We start from the raw sequence: 22,376 nt of genomic DNA on the forward strand, positions 1-22,376 counted from the left end.
CCTAAACTGAAGTGAGTCCTCAGAATAGACAAGCCTTTTTGGTGAATTGTTGTCATGCTGGGAAAGGTGGCAAGGTTCTAAGATAAAGTCTGTTAGATGGAAGGAGAAGGCTCTACAAAGAACCAGGTTACTGCTTAAGTATAATTTCTCCAAATGTGAAGGGTTGAAGTCAAAAGGAGACCAGGCTGCAATCCCCAGGTGCACGCTGCTGTTGGTCATGATCTCTACCTACCACACGTGCTCCCCGTCTCCTCCTCCTCACCTAACGCCTTCCTTACCTCATTCTCCTAATCTTTTCTCTCCCCTTAATAAGGCTAGTTTTTCTGCTCCAAAGAAGAAAGTTGGTCTGTAAACAACCAAAATTTTACAATAATGCAATTGCATCTGTTATAAAAGAAGTTGTTTTATAACTTTCTATAAAAAATATCCTTTGTGTCATTTATCTGTTAGCCCCACAGAGCCATATTAGAATGACAAAACACAGGCTGCAGGAACATGCCAAATATCTATAAGTCAATTAGAAGTAAAAAGTAAGAACTAAAGTTCGAGCTGGGTGGTGGTGGCGCACGCCTTTAAGCCCAGCACTCAGAAGGCAGAGGCAGGGTGGACTGCTCTGTGTTCGAGGCCAGCCTGGTCTACAAAGCAAGTCCAGGACAGCCAAGGCTACACAGAGAAACTCTGTCTTGAAAAAAACTAAAAAAAAAAAGAAAAAAAAGGAACTAAAATGTAGGGGCTGGAGAGATGGCTCAGAGGTTAAAAGCACTGTCTGTTCTTCCAAAGGTCCTGAGTTTAATTCCCAAGACCACATCATGGTTCACAACCATCTATAATGCCCTCTTCTGGCGAGCAGGCATAGGTGCAGGCAAAACACTGCATATGTAATAAATAAATATTTATTAGGAGGGAAAAAAAAAAAAGAATTTAGATGCAGCCAAGTATGGTGGCACATGCCTTTAATCCCAGTATTGGGGGGAGGAGGAGGGGGGCATGGCAGAGGCAGACAGATCTCTGTGAATTCAAGGCCTGGTCTACAAGATGAGTTCAGGGACAGCCAAGGATACACAGAGAAACCCTGTCTTGCAATGCCCCCTCCCACCCTCCCCTCAAAAAGAACTAAGATACAGGAGAAGAAGCTGAAGCATATCTGGTTTTGAACACCAGGCACACTGCCTAGGTGTTCCTTTGTAGAGGTTGCTGGACAAAAAAGCTACAAAATGACTGCATTTTCTTCACTGGGTATCTTTGTATCTTCTGTGATTTCTAAAAATACTTATCTCTTAATTAAGAGTTACTGCCGGAAAGTGCTGAACTCCCTGCACCCACTGTCAGCATTCCAGCACTCAAACAACAGACTCCTTAAGCTCTGCTGAAGCCATGGACAGAAGATAAATGCAAAGTAAAAGACCTTGCTAAGATTAGCAGCGAGCTGCTGGGCAGGACTGATTTAAAATCAAAGTCTCTAGTGATGGCTAACTGTAAAGAACGGGCCTTAAAGTCTGTCAGTCCCGATGACACTCCAGCTGTACGCCAACCATATGCTCTTGTATCTGTCTGAACGTTTCTGAGATTGTTTCATAAATCTCAAAGTAGAAACAATACTACCTTCATCTCTCGGAACTGCTCACAAAACTAAATGATATGAATCAAAACTCCAACTAGCATTATGTCTACACAGAACCACCACCCAAGAAATGGCACGGCAGTTTCCCAGACTTTCCCAAGGATATTCTGACATTCTTAACAAGGCAAAAGAAACACAACTTACCCCTGTACCCCTCGGGTTTGTTGGTAGAACAAGCCCAAAAAAGCATTCTGCTGTTTATTAGTGAGACAACTTCAGGTGCACAGAGAGTATTGCTACGGAATAGGATAAAAACAATGTAAGAACAATTCACTAACTGTAAATTGCCAGCAAAAAAAGTCAGAAAATGGCTCAGGTACTCACCGACAGAACTCATCAGAGTCCTGGTGGTCATCTCCATGAAGATAAACCAGAAGAAATCGAAGTTCCCGCTTGGCATCATTAAGTGCCTGGGAGAGACAAGAAGACCACCACTCACTACTAAGATCCTGAAGTGCTAGTGAGGCTCAGGGTCCAGGTGGATAGAACTACATATTAATCAACATTAGCAACCAGAGAGTGGGGAAGGGGAATGAGGGGAAAAGGAAAGCAAGACACTAAGTACTTCCCAGGCTTCTACCTTTATGATCACTCTTGGCATTTTTCTCCCTATAAAGTCCAAGCCAAGAGGCTTTAATGGAAAGGGTTTAGTGTTAGAATTTATGCTGCATCAGGCACATGAGGACAGACATGGTGACACAAATGAGCCCTAACAAATCAGAGAAAGTTGGCTGCTTTCATGGCTTAAGGGTTAAAAATAGGAAGCTGGCACCAGGTAAAAGCTACTTTGCAGCTACAAAATTCTGATCAGTAAAAAAGAGCTGCAAAGATCTAGCAGGAACACAAGCAAGCAAGAAAAACCAGGGCACTTAAACAGGGCATTCTAAAGAGCACAGGGTTTAGCAGACCATCTTAAACACAGCAAGTGTCCACAAATCCTGTGTGTGTCACTGATAACATGCTATACTCCCGAGTAACGCCTGTAACTTCCTGGTTGGCTAATGGCAGTCTTGCCCTCCAGATCATGCAAAGTTGTGCTTGTCTTCCTCACCCCTGTTATCTGCAGCCCTGAGCAGGGGGCCTAAACCCTGTGAAGCAGACGTAGAATGTGTGTGGAGTGGGGTAGCACCAGCCAGCAAGAAGACCAACTGTGAGAAAAAGCAGATGTGGGGAAAAGCAGAAGCAGATAAGAATCAGGAATCCTGGACACTCCAGAGCAGAGTCACCTTTTAACCTATGTCCATGGTGGTTTTTATTTTTCTCTGGCAAACTATATATGCCTAACACCCAGTTTTCCTCCCTGAAAGGAGAAGGTGAAAAGTCTCTGTGGCTTAGTTTGAATGAAGCAAGCCACCTTTGAGCCTATGGTTTAAATCCTATTCAGTTCTGTAAAGGAACAAAACAAATTCAGATTTTGCCTTCAAGGTGTGTGCAGTCTAGTAACAGAGCAAAGATGTGAACACAAATCGCTGTAAGTAGGAATCTAAAATTGCTATAAATTTAAAAATCGAGGGATAAAAAACAAAAGGGAAAACCAGTGCTTTAGAAAGCAAGGTAGGGCAAGATAGGGCACAAATGGAATGGTTAGGAGAGGACAGCATGGGCTGGTGTGAAGGACAGGCAAGGCGTCCATTTCAGAAGCAGCACTAGGCAGGCACCAAGGTAGGGGTGTGTTCAGGGAAGGGTAGAGTTGGGTCCTAGGGAATAAGTAAACAAGTTATGCAGGAAAGACATCAAAAGAAGATTGGTATTGGATCAAGGAAAGCCTGGATAAAAGGTTTGGCCTGTCTTGTTTCTTATTTTTTTGTTTTAAATTTCATTTCTCCTACAGGCAATGAAGAGCTATTTAAGTCTTTTGAGTTAAGAGCAACATGATCAGAGCTAAGCTACACTTTCCTTTGAGGACAGAATCATATTGGTAAGTTGGCATCTATTTGGTTTGTGGCACTGACCTGGCTGTACGTTCCCTGGTAGAAGACAGGGTGTGCCCTCCCATATTTCTCTTCAAAAGAGTGCATAAATGAAACAATGTCCCCAACAGGGTCAGTGACCCGGCTGCGAGGGTCAGGCCGTATAAAACGAAGAGCAAACCTGGGGAGGAAGGAATAAATATCACATAAATTGGCTTACTGCAGTACATATGGAGTGGGCCAGTTTGTTCAGACTTTGACAACAGAGCCAGAGGCATGGCAGCAAAGGGAGGAGAATGATCAGTGAGTGGCCATTAAGCCTCAAGGTAGAGCTTGGCTCAAAAGCCACACAACTGCCGAGTGTTCCCCTGTCTGCTCAAGAAGAACGCACACTACTAGGACTATGACATTCCAATGCTGGCCTAACCCATCCTGAGTGGTTTCTGTAGAAAAACAGGACTAGAAGGGCTGGGTAGGGAAGATCAAAATCCTAGACAGTGTCTAACAAGGCAGCCACTAACTATGGCTGTTTTAAATGCATTAAGTACAATTAAAATTCAGTGCCTCTGTCACACCTACCATGTCTCAAGTGCTCAACAGACAAATGTGGTCAGTGACTTGCATACTAAACTATACAGACAAAGAATGTATCTAAATAAAAAAGTGCACTGGGTAAACACTGCTTTAGAATAGACACCTTTCTGGAGCTCCTACTTGCAGCTTCTCCTTTATGTTCTTCTGGGATTCTGATTTTTCTTAACTCATATGCTCAAGCTACTCAAATCGTCAACAGGGACTTTAAATATGAACTTAGTCACAGATTATTTGTTCTTCAAAAGGGCAGGTAAATTTGCTTGATGTGTTTTCACTGATGGCATCCACAGAAGGAATCACAAAACTGATCTAGGTGTGGAGTCCTGGTGGCTACTTCAGATGTAGGATGCAGTGCCCAGTGGCCCATACATCTATTCCTGAAGAACCCATCCTACCGTACTGCCCCATACCCTTTCTTTATGCCCTGGGTTTCCAAAGAAGGTTGCGGGGTGGAGGATAATGTGGTACACTTCACATAAAGTTGCCTGGATGACAACACTGTATTAAAATTAGTAAAACATGCCATGCATATTTTTCCAAGGAAAGCAAACAATATTTATTTACTTGAATTTTTAGCATAGGAAAAAAGATGAGTAAAAACTCTGATAACTTTATGATTTTTTTTTTTTTTTTTTTGGTTTTTTGAGATAGAGTTTCTCTGTTGTAGCCTTGGCTGTCCTGGACTCACTTTGTAGACCAGGCTAACCTCGAACTCACAGTGATCCACCTGCTTCTGCCTCCTGAGTACTGGCATTAAAGGTATGCGCCACCATACCCAGCTACTTTATGAATTCTTAAGCCTATTCTTTTTGGGGGGAAGAGGGTCGAGACAGGGTCTCATTGTGTAACCTTGGCTGTCCTAGAACTTGATATATAGACCAGGCTATCCTTAAACTCCCAGAGCCCCACCAGCCTCTTCCTCCCCAGTGCTGGGATTAAAGGCATGTGCCTTTTACTCTTTTTTTGGGGGGGGGGGAGGGGAGACAGGGGTTCACTGTGTAATCCTGGCTTGTCCTGGCCTCGCTGTTGTAAACCAGGCTAGCCTCGAACTCACAGAGATCCACCTGCCGCTGCCTCCTTTGGAGTGCTGGGATTACAGGTGTGTGCCATCACACCTGTCTATTCTTAACGCTTTAGCAGATTTCCTGTAAGTATTATCTTTCCTGAGTCATCAAACTAAATTCACCAATATAAACATTCCAAGAAATGTAAAGACGTAAGACTTAGTTTAATAAGTAGGGAAGAAGTTAGGAGTACTTCAAAAGGCTAGTGCTTTGACAATTTTCTCTGAAAAGATTACTTATTGGATACTATTTTAAGTCTACTGTTTCCCAATATAATTTATTTCCGCAGCCAACATAATTTAAGACAGATGTGTCAACTCAGTTTATGCTGCGATTTTCAAAATTTGTATGGTTCCAAATGCCCATTCCTGAATAAAACAGAGATTGGAAAACCATAAAACAGGTAGCCATAAGAAATTTGCAATGAGCCAGACGTGGTGGTGCACACCTTTAATCCCAGCACTTAGGAGGCAGAGGCCGGAGTATCTCTGTAAGTTTGAGACCAGCCTGGTCTACAAAGCAAGTCCAGGACAGCCAAGGCTACATAGAGAAACTCTGTCTCAAAAAACCAAAAAAAAAAAAAAAAGAAAAGAAAAGAAAAGAAAAGAAAGAAAGAAAAAGAAAGAAGCCGGGCATGGTGGCACATGCCTTTAATCCCAGCACTCGGGAGGCAGAGGCAGGTGGATCGCTGTGAGTTCGAGGCCAGCCTGCTCTACAAAGCGAGTCCAGGACAGCCAAGGCTACACAGAGAAACCTTGTCTCAAAAAAACAAAAAAACAAAAAAACAAAAAAAAAAAGAAAGAAAGAAATTTGCAGTGGTTAGGTAGGTGGTGGCAGCGGCAGTGGAACTGCCTTTAATCACAGCACTCAGGAGGCAGAGGCAGGTGGATCTCTGAGTTCCAGGACAGCCTGGTCTACAGAGCAAGTTCCAGGACAGTGAGAACTACAAAAGAAAGAGAAACCCTGTCTTGAAACAAACAAACAAACAAAATCCCAACCAAATAAACAATTAAAACAAAACAACAACAAATTTTGCTACAGCAAGGATGCACTGAGGAGGAGACCGAGGGGAAACAGTTATCCAATCCCCGAGTCTGTGCAGTTGCTGGGTCCTTACTTCCAGCCTCTGCTACTGACAGCGGAGCAAAAGCCACCTGAATTTCCAAGGGGCACTTTGTGCACATTCTATTTCCAGCTCCATCTGCTGGCCTGAACCCCATGCTCACTCATTCACACTCTCCCCACTTCTTTCCAAACCCCAAATCCTCTTACCTCATGCTCAACTGGATTATAGATACATGCTATCATGCCTAGCCTCCAATAAACATTTCAGTTTTTCAGAAAGCCTGGGTATAGCTCCAGATCACACTCTGTGCTAAGCCTGATCTGCCAGGAAATCAGGTTACATTCAACATTCCCTAGCTCTGGACACTGTAGCTTCCAAAGGTATGTTCTTTGAATGGTGCACAAAGAAAGCTAGATGGTCAAGGTATGAAATAAGTCATACAAAAGGGCTCCAGTGTCGGCAACCTAAGCACAGCCAGGGCAGAGGGAAATGTACAATATGCTGCCTAGAAAGACGCCAACAACCTATGGCAAAATGGGTAGTCTCAGAGCAAGAAAATCTCCTGGGTTGTGAAGTCAGACAGAGGAGAAGTGGTACAGGGCAAGAGTTCCCGGAGTATGAAGTTAGGGGACAGACACTGGTGGTTAGAAAGGAAAGGGCGTGGCAATTAACTGGGGGATGTAGCAGTGACAGACATGGTGCGCGGATGGGACTGATTGGATCCTTACACACAGCAGCCAGGACTAATTAAAGCCATTCATAACACCTTCCACTAGGCAACAGTTTAAAATATGTTAATAATAATAATAATAATAATCTATATATAGTAAAAGAGGTGCAGGAAGAATATTTAATCTGACAACAAATTGGCTAGTCAAAAATGACTGAGCATCAAGCTTACTCTAGCCTAAGTTTCAGCTTCAAAGCCCACCCTGTTGTTAGTAGTGTATAAACACAGAGGTACGTACCTAAATATATCAAGTATCGTGTAATAGGTAAACCGGAATGGAAGCATTATCAAGTAGTAACCCCATCCAAGCAGGCCCTGGAATTCCAAAAACAAAATTAGAGGCCCCATTCTCTTGCTGTTCAGTCCTTTAGGAAATGGCTAATTCATGTCCTCCCCACCCCACTATGGTGACCCCTCCCTCTGTGACACAGGTCCACTTCCTGGCAGTCTCATCCTTAAATGCTACTGCTTTTGGTATGATTTCATCTTTTGGTATCATTTCATTTAAGACTTTTTTCCACAGAACTTTTGTCTTAAATCTTAGTAGGACTCTCCAGCAGCTATTCATATTCACTGTCAACTTCAGGCCCTTCCCCATAGCAAACACTCATCCTTTCCATCTTATACTTAAACATCAATATATGGCACATAGAAATAGCAAGAGATTATTACTGCTTTGGACACTTGTATACAACAACAAGACTAGCCCCACAAGGACAAATCTCATATAGCTACACATCTCAGTAAGAACACTAATTAGCCTATCTTATTGCTACTGTATACAAACAGTATACAGCTTAATGTCAGACTGTCAACATATCCAGTGTGATCATCGGAGTGAGCTCTAAAGCTAAATGGGGATCAGGGTCTCAATCACAAAGTGAGGCCCAGTTCAAGCTGAGGAAACACTAGCACACAGAGAACTACTCCAATTAGGTATGAATCTGTTTTTTGTTTGTTTCTTTGAGACAGGGTCTCTCTTAATAGTCCTGGTTGTCGCCGGGCATGGTGGCGCACGCCTTTAATCCCAGCACTCGGGAGGCAGAGGTAGGTGGATCCCTGTGAGTTCGAGGCCAGCCTGGTCTACAAAGTGAGTCCAGGACGGCCAAGGCTACACAGAGAGACCCTGTCTCGAAAAACCAAAAAAAAAAAAAAAGTCCTGGTTGTCCCAGAACTATTGTAGCCCAAGCTAGCCTGCCTCAGGAATTTCAGGTAGGTACCCTCACTTGGCAGATCTGTACTCATCTTCTTTAATCTTTCTTCCCTTTATTTGTGGCTTTTTTTTCCCCAGTCACTTCAGTCAACTGGGGTCTGAAAATACTAAGTGGAAAATTAAAAAACTAAACTCATAAGTTTTAAACTGCAATTGAGTAGTGTGATGTGACCGTGTGCCATGCAGCTCAGCCCTGCTCATGATAAGTCTCTTCATCCAGCACCTACGTGACACCTGCCTATTAAGTCTCTTAGTAGCCATCCTGGTTAGGAGATGGCTCAGGGTACTGCTTGTGTACAAGTAATCCTTGTTTTACTTAAAAAATGGCTCCTACTAGGCATGGTAGTACTCACTTTAGATGCCTGCACTGCAGAGAAGAGGCAAGTGGAGCTCTGTCAGCCTGAGACAGCTACTAAGTGGGGCCCCATCTCAAAACACAACAAAATAGCCCCAAAGTGGTGATGTTGGAACTGCTATGACAAAGGAAAACCATGAAGGTGACCCCTTTAAGTGAAAAGGTAAGGCTTGAGAAGTCACGTGGTGAGATTGCTAAGATCTACTTTTATTCATACTCTTTTATTCATAAAGCTGTGAAGAAAGAGAAATAGGTGCTGCTAGCTCTGCTGCTGTACCTTACACAGCAAAAGTGACAGCAAATGCTTGGTGAAGATGGAAGGGCATTAATAATAACACTTAGTAGTACTAGGAGTTCAGGGCGTGTACTGAGGACCTTGCAAGTGTATCCTCTATAGAACAGGGTATAATTATGCTCCACATTTATCAGAGGACACAGCCACACTATGTTGCCCAACTGACCTCAAAACTTACTATCCTCTTGCCTTATCACTCTCTTTTTGCTTGCCTGCTTTTTATTTTAACTTTATGTGTATGGGTGTGTTTTGCCGGCATGATGCATATGTGCTATGCGTGTGCCTGACACTTGTGGAGGCTGGAAGCGGGTACTGGATCCCTGGGACTAGCCTACAGACAGCTGTGAGCCAACCCAGGTCCTCTGCAAGAGCAGCCAGTGCTCTTGACTGCTAAGCCATCTCTGAGGCCCAGCTATTTTTCTCCCTGAGATAGTGTCTCATGATAGAGCCTAGGCAGTCCTTGAACTAGAGATCCTCCCATCTCAGCCTCTCCAGGGCTAGGATTACAGGCATGCACCATGTCTAGTCTAAAGTCATTTTTCAAACATTAAGTACTCCAAACACACATTTGAAAAAGTATGATAATGGAGTACTTTTAATTGCTCTAGGATTGAATGAAGTGCTTAAAGTTTTTTGTTGTTGTTTAATTCTAAATGCATGTGTAAGAGGTGAGTGTCCTCACTCATAGATATGAATGAAAAGCTTCAGAAAAGAGCATGTCTCCAGAGGCAGGTGCACGCCTTTAATCCCGTACTCAGGAGGCAGAGGCAGGCAGATCACTCCGAGTTTGAGGCCAGCCTGATCTACAAAGTGAGTCTAGGACAGCCAAGGCATGTGCCCAAACAAAACAAAACACACATGGGTGGGGGGGGGGGGGGCAGGGGCTTGAAAGATAGCTCAGCAGTCAAGAGCACTTACTGCTCTTATAAAAGACCGAGGTACGGTTCCCAGCACCCAGGTGGTGGCTCACAAAAGCCTATCTCCAGTCTCCAGGGGTGCAGTGCTCTCTGCAGGCTTCTGTGGGCTCATATAGGTATGTGGGGGCACAGACATGTGCTCAGAAGAAGCTCTATCAGCCCACAGCAGACATTTCAAAAGCAAGCTTCTCAAAATGAGGTACAGAAAACACTTCCTCAGTAAAGAGCAGAAAAATAATTCTATAGCTATTCATTAAAAAAAAAAAAAAAGGCAAACAGATGAACCCGTTAAGTCTTCTATACTATGAACATTTCTTTTGTTCTATCATACAAAGATAACAAAACCAAATGGGTGAAATCATTAAAAAGAGGGATATTCTAGCTACAAAACTTGCCCTTGGTTGTGGTCTTGAGACAACATAGCTGTAGATCCTGTGATCAGCTGTATTAACCTGTAGGGGTCGGGATGGAGGTGGATTGAAAACACTCGGTACACCCTCTTGCTCATTCAGTCTGTCCTGGACTGCAGCCTGAGAAGGAAAACAGAACAGCAGAACTTCAGTGATGCTCAAATCTACTGAAGAGAAAACTTCTACTTGGTGTCTCAAAGCAAGGTGAACATTCCATGACCGTCACTTGATGAGTACATGCCAAGGGACCTTTTTCCTGCTATATTATGGGGCAATGAGAATTCTCACATGGTAAAAAAGAACAGGAAACTTGTCTTGAAACCACATTACAGAGCAAGCACATCATTAGTATTAGTATGTGTTATTCAGAAAGGCTAAAATAGAATGTGCTTTACCACACCATCCCAGGAAGAGCAGTGCCCAGAATACAGGATGGACAGCACCTGCAGGGCTGTGTAATGGGCAGTACTGAGTGTTAGTATCACACCGACAGTTTTGACAAAGAGAATGTAGTCTGAATACAGCTTCACAGGCCAGAAAGAGACTAACTTACAAGCCTTATATATTCCTTGTGTGCAAAAAGAAAAGAAACTTAGTGCTTAGAATCTGGAAATACTTTTTTTTTTAAAAGTAGACAGAGATTTATTAAGAAAAGTGAGAGCTGGAGAGATGGCTCAGAGGTTAAGAGCGCTGTCTGTTCCTCCAAAGGTACTGAGTTCAATTCCCAGCAACCACATGGTGGTTCACAACCATCTATGGTGGGATCTGGTGCCCGCCCTCTTCTGGCGTGCAGACACACATGTGGGCAGAATGCTGTATATAAATAATAAATCTTTAAAAAGAGAGAAAGAACCTTCAAAATGGAGGAATCCAAAGGGAGGGTCAACTTAGTCTGAAAATCTGAATCCTCAGGGCTGGGATGTTGGGCACAGTTAAGTGTTTGTAGAAACCATTACTTTAATCCCAGAACTCAGGAGGTAGAGGGAAGAGGATCAAAGTTTGTGGTTATCCTGGGCTATTGCAGGGAGTTCAAGTACAGCCTTGGCTAGAGACTATCCCCCAAAGAGAACGAAACAAAACCACCACGAAAAAATCTTGAATATTCATGTTAAAAAACAAACAAAAAAGACCTTTATTCTCTCTCTAAATTTTAAATTCTGTCTCTGAAAATGATTTTCTGTCCCAGTTTTGTGACACAATTGGCCATACCCTAGAGATGCCTGGCCTTCCCTTCTCCATGATCTCACACCTGAAGGGAGCACTGTCTTGTCACTATTCTTGGGATTGCTCCATCTAACAGTGTTAGGGGAAAATGCAACACTGCCAGAAAGACCAGCAATGGGATTTAGGGTGGGGACTTTGAGTTCAACCATATGGGCAGCCAATCAAATCAACTATGCCTAGATAATGAAAATAAACAACAAAAAGCAAAAAACAGCAAAAAGACCAAAAACAAAAGCCACTCTGGACACTTCAGCTCAGCTGAAGTTTATGCACAGTGACTCAGAAGAAAACAGGTAAACAGATTTCCTATTTGAGAAGCCTTTGAAATCTTGTTCCAAGTCTCTTAGCTGGTTTTAACCTCCATTAGTATACTAAAACCTGCCGTCAGGAATATAGAACTGTTTGCAGTGTGTTTCTAGGTAACTATCAAGCCTGCGGGTCATTTTGTCATTCATTTGAACTTGCAGTTGGTGTCAGAAGGGTCCTCGGGAGGGCTGTATCATCTAAACTTGGTAAGTAGACTTAACCTTTACGGTTTGACTAATTTCAGGGAGTCATATCATACTCAGTGGAAAAATAATAACCTTTGGGCTGGTATGCTGGCTCAATGGGTGTCCTAATTAGATTCTGATTCAAGCTAGTATCTGGGAAGAAGGAACTGCGACTGAGAAAATGCCTCCACAAGACTGGCCTGAAGGGCTGGGCAGTGGTAGCACAACACCTCTAATCCTGGGCAGAGGCACGTGGATCCGAGTTCGAGTCCAGCCTGGTTCTACAGAGTTCCAGGACAGCCAGGGCTACAAAGAGAAACCCTGTCTGGAAAAATCACAAAGACTGGCCTGAAGATAAATCTGTGGTACATGTTCTTGATTAGTGACTGATATGCAGGGGAGCCAGCTCACTCTGGGTGAGGACATCCCTGGGCAGGTGGTCCTGGGTGGCACAGGAAAGCAGGCTGAGCAAGCTAGTAAGCAGCATTCCTCCACAGCCTCTGCTTCGGCTCCTGCCTTGAGTTCCTGGCCTGACTTTCCTCAGTGATGCTCTGTGATATGGCACTGTGAGCTGAAAGAAACTTTTCCTCCAAGTTGCTTTGGTCATGGAATTTTATCCCAGATATAGAAACTCTTTAACTAAGCCAGTAGGTAAAAGTGCTTGCCACCAAGCTTTGTTAAATGCCTGTCAACAGGGGTGTTACCCCTAGGAAAAAAGGAAAAGGGGAGCTAGAGAGGACTTGCAAAACTGCCCGTTTTATCCAAATCTGATGAGTGGAAATGTGAAACTGTATTGTAGAACACTTTAGGGTCAGGAGCTGAAAGGTGGGCACATGTCTGTTCTGCTCACACCCACCCACCCCCCATTCTTTCTCTGAGATGGTTTTGGGGGGGAAATCCCTTTAAAACCTGCCTGGCGTGGCTGCCTATGCCTAATCCCAGCACTCAGGAGGCAGAGGCAGGCAGAGCTCTGTGAGTTTAAAGTCAGCCTGGTCTACAAATCAAGTTCAAGCCTGGGCTTGAACTCCTAATCCCTCCATTTTAGTCTCCCAAGTGCTAGGATTGCAGGCGGTGTCGCCATGCCTTGCTTATCTCCCTCCCAAGTACACTTGTTTTTCTGTTTGAAACATTTTATTTATAGATTTATGATGTCAACAGAAAATTAGAGACCAAAACAGATGCCTAAATGAAGTAAAATGAAAAGATTAATATGAAAAGGATAAACTAAAAAAAAAAAAAAAAGATAAGCTGAATTATGCCAAAGGAAAAAAATTTTTAATTTTACGTGTGTGTGTGTATGTGTGTGTGTGTGTGTGTCTGTCTGTCTGTCTGTCTGTCTGTCTACAGAACAGCCAAGGCTACACAAAAAAAAACTGCTTGAAAAAGAAAAAGAAAAAATATATATAAATATAGATGTTTCTGCACTAGTGGAGGAAGAGGCAGGCAGATCTCTGTGAGTTCAAGGCCAGTTTGGTCTACAAATCACAACTAGGACAGCCAGGCTACACAGGAAGACCCTGTCTCAAAGAAACAAAACAACAAAAAATACAAGTGCCATGCTGAGAGCAATTAACAAAACTAAAATGAGAGTCCTGTTTTCACAGGGCTTCTGTTCTAGTTATGTTCTAGTAGAACTGCTCAGAGCGACTGACGTTTCAGATGGTAATGACACCACAAGCATGGCAATGAGGGCACGTGATGCTAGCAGGGCATGAGAGGCACAACATCACTGCAACTCTACATGTGTGTCTCAAACACAAGCCATAATTCTGAAACCAAAAGAAAAGCAGACCGCCCAGTGGGGGCTGCAGCAGCAGCAGGAGCAGGGGCAGGGCTTCGCTCTGAGTGTGGGAGGCACGGGTGCCTATACCTCCATGTTCCAGTTATGCTGCTCCAAGGCAAGGCGACACTGCTCCATGGATTCTATGCCAGTCAGATCCTGCAAAGAAGGTAAAGCACAAGGTCACTATGGGGCTGGGGCGCTAGTCTACTTCAGCATGCACAGAGCCCTGGGCTCCATCTCCCATACCGTATAGACCAGGTATGGAGCACACGCATGTATTAGCAACTGGGAGGTGTAGAAAGAAGGGTCATCTTGGCAGCATGAAACGTTTTGTAAGGTGCAAGGACCCGAGGTTAACCTCCAGAGCCTATGCAAACACGGGACATGGAGCCTCTGCACAGTGAGGATAGCCGGGTCTCTAAGCTCCTTTCTCACCACTTCCCTTCATCTATCCAATACCCAGCAAATCTCACAGTTCGTATGCTTATCACATGTGTAAAATTTCCAGTGCTAGGCCCTTCAACACAGTACAGAAGCCACATCCTTCCCTCCACTCATGGGCCTTCATGCACCAAATGCTCACTCTGCGTATTGTACAAAGGTAAGTTAAGGCAGTCTGCACTGTCCAGTCTCACTGGTAAACACAGGAACAGAGTGCCTTATCCAGCAGACTGATGAGCCAAACAGGTTCTTGGCTTGACTGTGCACCCTGCACCCAAGGACAAGATCTCTCATTCTGGAATTTGGTTTCCTTTATGTACAATGTTTAATCTGGACAAGATATCCTTTCCAACCTTTTTGTAACAACTATTTTTGTGTATGAGTGTTAGGCCTGTATTTTGTGCATGTGCAACTGTGCCCTTGGAGGCCAGAAGAGGATGTCAGATACCCTAGAACTGGAAACAGCATCTGGTCCTGTGGTGCTGGGAATATAACTTGGGTCCTCTGAGAGAGCAGGGAGTTTGGTTTTTTGTTTTGTTTTTCAGGACACAGTTTCTGTACCTGGAACTGACTTTGTAGACCAGGCTGGCCTTGAACTCTTATCAACCTGCCTCTACCTCCAAGTACGGGGATTAAAGGCTAGCACCACCTCCAAGCTAAGCAGGCAGTTCTTTTAACCCCTTAGCCACCTCCAGTCCTCTTTCTAAATGTAACAAACAAAACAAAATTTGGTTTCATCCATTTCCACCTTCACTATTTATTTATTTTTGGTTGTTTTGAGATAGGGTTTCTCTGTGTAATATTGGCTGGTCTGAATTTCTCTCTGTAGACCAGGTTGGCTTCAAACTTAGAGCTCTACCTGCTTCTGCCTCCAACTGCTGGGATTAAAGGTGTGCACCACCATCCTCCTGGCAAATAAGCACAGTTGATCGTTCGTTCGTTTACTGAGTCTCACTGTGCAGCCCTGGCTGTCTTAGAACTTGATAGGTAGACCAGGCTATCCTTAAACTTCCAGGGACCCAGCAGCCTCTGCCTCCCACCTCTATTTTCTAAGACAAGTCTCAATGAACCTAAAGCTCCGACTGTGCTTGGCTCCACTAAAGCTGCCATCACCCTCTGGCTTCTAATATGGATTCTGGGGGATCTGAACTCAGGTCCTCACGCTTGTGCCAGAGGTTCTCGAACCAACTGAGTCATCGCCTTATCACTATTTTGTTGTTGTTTGTTTTTCGGGACAGGGTTTCTCTGTGTAGCCTTGGCTGTCCTGACTCACTGTGTAAACCACGCTGGCCTTGAACTCGGAGATCCACCTGCCTCTGCCTCCCGAGTGCAGGGATTAAAGGCGCCACTATACCCAGCTTCCTTATCACTATTAATAAAGATGTTTATGTATCTGAAATACTAAAAACAAATCACTGGCCTAGCAGGTTATGTTTGTTATCCCAGCACTCTGACACAGGAAGATTTCAAGTTTGAGGCCAGCCTGAGCTATATGAGAGACTCTCCTGCCCACCCTGCCTCCTTCTCTCTCCCTCCCCCCCCCCCCCCGCCCAAATACAAATATCTTAAAATACATATATGTTTTTCCCTTAGGCTGAACCAGTGACTCAATGGTTACATGAGTTCAGTTCCCAGCTTCTGGGAAATTCAGTGCCTCTGTACTCCATGGACACCTACACTCACATGCATACGCACATCATTAAAAACAAAAATAATCTTTTTACAGTTATGAAGAAGCAATGGTTGGGGGGTGTTGAGACAGGGTTTCTCTGTGTAGTGTTAGCTATCCTGGACAGCTCTGTAGACCAGGCTGGCCTCGAGCTCACAGCAATCCTCTTGCCTCTGCCTCCCTAAGTGCTAGAATTAAAGGCATGTGCCACTATGCCTGGCTGAAAATAATTTTATGGCTGAGTGTCACTTGCACTTTGTAGCTTTACTTGCTCCAGCTCCTCTCCTGATGTTTCTTAGACCTCTGCTCAATTCCCTGGCTGCATCTCCTAACTCCTCCTCTCTTTGCAGGCAGGAAGTCCTGCCCTACTCTCTCCCCTGCTCAGCAACTAGCTGTAAGCTGCTTTACTGACATACCAGGAGACAATTAGGGAGCAGAGTTTACACAACATTGGACAGGAGATTCTCACAAGGATTGCAACCAGACAAGGTGGTACAGAACTCAGCATCTGAATTACACAGTAGCCTTGTGCCTACGAGGTAGTCACACTGCGTCCACTAGCAGGAAGCAGAAGATACACGGTCCACTCAGTGTTTCTTTTCCTCTATTCAGCACAGGAAGTGGTGCTGCTCACATTTAGAGAGGCCTTTCCATCTCTGTTAACACGATCCAGACAAGCCCAGAACATTGTTTCCATGATGATCTCATCAAGTTAGGGCTGGAGATGGCTCAGAGGTTAAGAGCACTGGCTGCTCTTCCAGAGGTCCTGAGTTCAATTCCCAGCAATCAGATGGTGGCTCACAACCATCTATAATGTGATCTGATGCCCTCTTCTGGCCTGCGGGTGTACATGCAGGCAGAGCATTGTATACATAATAAGAAACCTATAAAAAGAAAGAAAACCTTTATATAATGTGATCTAGTGCCCTCTTCTGGTGTGCAGATATACATGCAGGCAGAGCCCTGTATACATATTAAATAAGCCGGGCGGTGGTGGTGCATGCCTTTAATCCCAGCACTCGGGAGGCAAAGGCAGGTGGATCGCTATGAGTTCGAGGCCAGCCTGGTCTGCAAAGTGAGTCCAGGATAGTCAAGGCTACACAGAGAAACCCTGTCTCGAAAAACAAATAAGCAAAAACCAAACATATTAAATAATTTTTTTTAATCTCAGCAAGTTGACAGTCAAGAAGAGCCACTGTGGAAGGAGGACAGAAACAAGTATCTCAGGCTTAATAACCTCAGGGAGTCCCGGTTCCATTTAAAACTCAGCAGATGATGCCTCAGCCTATCTTTTTTGTTTTAGGGTCTTTTTGTTTTTTTCTTTTGTTTGAGACAGGGTTTCTCTGTGTAGCCTTGGCTGTCCTAGACTCCCTTTGCAGACCAGGCTGGCCTGGGATTCAAGTGATCCACCTGCCTCTGCCTCCTTAGTGCTGGGATTAAAGGCGTGCACCACCATGCCCAGCTTTTTTTTTTTTAACAATATTTTTAGTGTGTTGGAGATTGAATCCAGGGCCTTGCACAGGCTCAGTAAATCTACAGCCTGTCCCCCTAATCATAGATTAGAAATGCATGATTCAGCCTGGTGGTGGTGGCATGCGCCTTTAATCCCAGGACTGCAGAGGCAGGTGGATCTGAGTTTGAGGCCAGCCTGGTCTACAGAGTGAGTTCCAGGACAGCCAGGGCTACACAGAGAAACCCTGTCTTAAAAAACTACACTGGGCTGGGCAGTGGTGGCATATGCCTTTAGTCCCAGCACTTGGGAGGCAGAGGCAGGTGGATCTCCGTAAATTCGAGACCAGCCTGGTCTACAAAGCGAGTTCCAAGACAGCCAAAGCTGTTACACAGAGAAACCCTGTTTCCAAACAAAAACAAAAACAAAACAAAAAACACTAAACTAAACTAAAATTAATGAGGCTGGAGAAATGGTTAAGGTTAAGAGTATTAGCTGGCAAGGGGCATGCCTTTAATCTCAGCACTCGGGAGGCAGAGGCAAGCGGATCTCTGAGTTTGAGGCCAGCCTGGTCTACAAAGCAACAGGACAACCAAGGCTGGGTGGGGGAGCAGGGAGAAAGAGCAGTGGCTGTTCTTCCAAAGTTTCTGAGTTCAATTCCCAGCAACCATATGGTGGCTCCATAATGAAGTCTGGTGCCTTTTTTTCCGATGAGCAGGAACACATACAGGCAGAATACTGTACAAATAATAAATAAAAAAGGAAAGAAAGAAGAAAAGAATTTTACTCTACCCTGACAACTTTTTTGTTTTGTTTTGTTTCAAGACAGGGTTTCTCTGTGGAGCCCTGGCTATCCTGGACTCAGTTGTAGACCCGGCTGGCCTTGAACTCACAGAGATCTGCCTGCCTCTGCCTCCCTAGTGCTGGGATTAAAGGAGTGTGCTACCACCAACGGGCTGCAACTTATTTCTTTCCATATTCTCATTCTCTCTCTGCTCACATATGTGCAGGTGTGTGTGTGTGTGTCACACACAGACACACACACACACACACACACACACACACACACACAGGCCTATGGAGCAGGCCACCTCAGGTATTATTCATCAGGGACCACTCACCTTTTGTTTTTTGAGACAAGGTCTCTTGCTGGCCTTAAACTCACCAAGCAGGCTAGGCCAGCCGGCTGGTCAGACTCCACAGTCTGAGAATAGAAATGTGTCCACCATGCTCAGTCTTTTTTTTTAATGGCTTCTGGGTATGGAACCAGTTACTCAGGGTCCTCACCAGGGAGCTACCTCCCCACCCGTTCCCGCCTGCCACTGTTCCCGTGTCGGAAGCTGCTTGGCTATACTCACTAGGTTGAGCGACTTTATGAGAACAGCATTACCATCATGCCCACCGTGAGAAAGGCACACTGATTTTGGGTATAAAGTCAGTGAACAGTAAAATCAAAATCTGCAGTTCCTATCTGGCTTGCTCTTCAGCATAAACCTAGCTTCTATTCAGACCCACTGACACCCAATGTGACTGGAGACAACACTGGAACAAATAGCTGCACCTGGAATAAAGGCTAGCTTGTAACCACGGCTCCCTCTTCTAATCTCTTGCCCTAACTCAGATGTCAGCAGCTGTGGTCACACCCCCTCTCAGGCAGGCCCATCTGAGTGTGTCTCACTCCCTTACTCTCTGGTATCATCCCCTCCCATGAACTGGCTTCCCAATGACTCAGGAGCTGCACTTAGATATAGTCATTTACACAAAAGCATTATTGATGACAACATCAGGGAGATGCGTGATACTTACGGTTGTGGCCCCAAATATACCTGAATGCCAATCACTCGCAAGTGCTATGTAAAAAGATATTATTGGGACAGAGGGAACTACTTTCCTCAAACCTGTGCTAACTTCCATCTAGTCAGAAGCTAAGAGGATGAATTTGAAAAACAAACAGTGACTATTAGGTTCCTGATCTAGCCCTTGGGAGAGTGTAATTCAAACAGACAATCACAACAGGCTGGGTGTGTAACAATGTAACCAGACAGTTAACCAACTATGTGGACATGGATTGGGAAACCAGGCTTTACTAAGTGTTTCTCTTTCCACATCTCAAGTGCTGACACACTCCTGGACATCTAAGTGTTCTATGCTTCAATTGGCTTGCTGAGGCTTGTATTTTAAGTTATCCCCAGAGTAAAACTTGGCAAAAACCAGGCAACCTCCGTTTTCTCCCTCCCACCAAACAAGACAGCTCAGGAGAATATGGAATTGAAAGTCCATTCAGAAAGTGATGACCACTAGGCTTTGACCTGTAACTAAAGCTCTTATAGAAGAATTTTATTGTTTACCCTTAAATTCTGATCTCCCAAATTAAACAGCAGCAACTGCCACTTACTAAGCACCTACACTAGGTAACAAGCACTGTGTATGTAAAAGCCTCATTTCAACAGTGAGAGCTAGGGTACCCACAGGCTACACCACCTGGCCAGCGACACTTGGCAACAGGGAGGCAGGGTGGGCAGTGAAAACTTGAAAACTGCCAATGTCCAGGTTCTCTTATGCTACAATGCCTCCTATTATTTGATAAAATCATGTTTGAAAACAAGCTCCCAATTCTTTTTTTTTTTTTTTAACTTTTTTAAAAAGATGTATTTATTTACTTATTATATATACAGTGCTTTGCCTGCATGGACACCTGCAAACCAGAAGAAGGCATCAGATCACATTATAGGTGGTCTCAAGCCACCATGTGGTTGCTGGGAATTGAACTCAGGACCTCTGAAGGAGCAGTCAGTGCCCTTAACCTCTGAGCCTTCTCTCCAGCCCTTAACTTACTTTTTTTGTTTGGATTTGGTTTTTCGAGATAGGGTCTCTCTGTGTTAGCCTTGGCTGTCCTGAACTTGCTTTGTAGACCAGGCTGGCCTCGAACTCACAGCGATTCACCTGCCTCTGCCTCCCGAGTGCTGGGATTAAAGGAGTGCGCCACCACACCCGGCTCTTTTTTTTTTTTTTTTAAAGACTTATTTATTATTTATACAGTATTCTGCCCACATGTGTGTCTGCACTCCAGAAGAGGGCACCAGATCTCATTATAGATGGTTGTGAGCCACCATGTGGTGTCTGGGAATTGAACTCAGGACCTCTGGAAGAACAGACAGTGCTCTTAACCTCTGAGCCATCTCTCCAGCCCAAGCTCCCTTTTCTTAATTCAGAAAATTTAAATGTTTATTTAAAATATGGTAATTTGGCTGGGCAGTAATGTCGTAAGCCTTTAATCCCAGCACAGGCAGCCGGATCTCTGAGAGTAAGACTCTGCCTCAAAAACAAACAAAAAAAACCTCTTAACACCCCTTGATGAAGTTTTCATTTAGAGTCAGATTGGAAATCACTGGTTAGCCCTTTAGATGTTAAGCTAAATGCCTTATGCCAACCAAGAGACAGCTGTATGTATTCATGTAGTGGCTTCTTAAATATCTGATATTTCAATGAACTCAAATGTTACAAACAGGCAAATATCTGAACCTACTTAAAAATACTACAAGAATACTGGGGATATAGCTCAGTCACAGCTTGGATGAGATCACACACACACACACACACACGCGCGCGAGTGCCTGTACAACTGCTCTTATTCAAGCAATTCAAAATAGGTGGAATAAGTGGATAAATTCTTGCTTAGGAAGTTAGGGGACAGAAGAGTTCTCAACAATTCAAGCATTTGTTCACCATCCACTAGACGACTATAGGCCACTTACTTAGGCTCAATTTCCTCATTGGCAACGTGAGCTCTTGGATTTTTTTTTTTTAAGATTTATTTATTTACTTTATGTATACAGTGCTCTATCTGCATGTACACCTGCAGGCCTGAAGAGGGCATCAGATCCCATTACAGATGGTTGTGAGCCACCATGTGGGTGCTGGGAATTGAACTCACGACCTCTAGGAAGAGCAGACAGTGCTCCTAACCTCTGAGTCATCTTTCCAGCCCGAGCGCTTGGATTTTATGTCATCTCAATAGTTTTAACAATGATGAAAAAGACATAAGAACATTTGTAAAGTGTTGTGAAATGAGCCTAAACTTCCTTAAAATGTGAAGTACTACAATTAAATTTGGGGGAAATTCAAATAAAATGATCTCTCACTGAACCCTACTCTAGTGTCCGTCCTTTCGTTTGAAGTGTCTCACTAAAGCCCTGTGACCTTGGCCAGAGTCCTCTAAATTTGAGTCTTCTGCTCAGAAGCAAGGTTAGTGTAAGTGCCCAACCACCTTCCCTATCTTCCAACCTCTCCCCTCTGGGAAAAGTCTGCTACTCTATGTTTCAAAATAAGATTTTAAAATTTAAGTGAAAAAACAAACCACAAATTGCAAACAAAACAAAACAAAACACTTTAGCCTTTATTTTTAAGGTGTCTTCCCTGCATATCTGTCTGTGCACCATGTCTATGCAATGCCCATTAGGGCGGTAAGAGGGTCTCAAATCCCCAAGAACTAGAGTTGTGAACTACCTATGGATGCTGGAAAGTAAAACCATGTCCTCTGGAAGGCATCAGTGTTCTTAACCACTGAGCTGTCTCTCCAGACCCAAAACATTAATCCTCAAATACTTTCAATCCTCAAATTGGGTTTAATTCTATACATGTGAAAAATATAAGGTACATGTTTGTGTTAGTTACCTTCTTGTTGCTCTGACCAAACACCAGACAGAAAACAAGGAGTGGTTTAGTATGGCTCATGGTTTGAGGGGCCACAGTCCGCCATGCAAAGAAAGTGCACTGCATCTGCAGTCAGAGGAAGGCAAATGTTGATGCTCAGGTGATTTTCTCTTTCTCTTTTTACTCAGCCTGGGACCCATCATCTCTAGAAGTGACCTCATAGACACACTTTGGAGGTTTGTTTCCTAGGTGATTCCAAATCTACTCAAAATTATAATAAAGAATAACATTCACAAGTCCATTCCCTGTCAACCTGACACCCAAACATATTACTTTAAATAATAACATTCTACCTCAGTCCCCAACATGTCATGTTCACCTCTAATGCAAACAATTTAGGGAACTGGACAGGTGGCTCAGCAGTTTAAAGTCCTTACTGCTCTTGCAGAGGACCGGAGCTCTGTACCAGCACCTACATGACAGCTCTTAG

General features: G+C 44.0%; 1 protein-coding gene and 1 pseudogene across 3 annotated transcripts in view; one reads left to right on the forward strand and one right to left on the reverse strand.

Moving 5' to 3' along the window:
• LOC311605065 (small ribosomal subunit protein uS2-like) overlaps positions 1-22,376 on the forward strand; it is a 986,626-nt pseudogene that overhangs the window by 790,214 nt on the left and 174,036 nt on the right. The window lies entirely within an intron of this gene.
• FAF2 (Fas associated factor family member 2) overlaps positions 1-22,376 on the reverse strand; it is a 39,421-nt gene that overhangs the window by 8,134 nt on the left and 8,911 nt on the right. The window contains exons 2-7 of one of the 2 annotated variants that reach the window (XM_084795794.1): positions 13,761-13,829; positions 10,218-10,295; positions 7,224-7,300; positions 3,574-3,712; positions 1,946-2,031; positions 1,766-1,857 (exon numbers count right to left, since the gene is read on the reverse strand). In XM_084795794.1, the coding sequence (XP_084651920.1) occupies positions 1,766-1,857; positions 1,946-2,031; positions 3,574-3,712; positions 7,224-7,300; positions 10,218-10,295; positions 13,761-13,829 (541 nt within the window). Of the gene's footprint in view, positions 1-1,765; positions 1,858-1,945; positions 2,032-3,573; positions 3,713-7,223; positions 7,301-10,160; positions 10,296-13,760; positions 13,830-22,376 lie in introns of both variants that reach the window. The other variant, XM_084795793.1, reaches the window with a different exon arrangement.

This window comes from Acomys minous (genome assembly GCF_964271855.1).
Source record: "Acomys minous genome assembly, chromosome: 9".
Lineage (NCBI taxonomy): Eukaryota > Metazoa > Chordata > Mammalia > Rodentia > Muridae > Acomys > Acomys minous.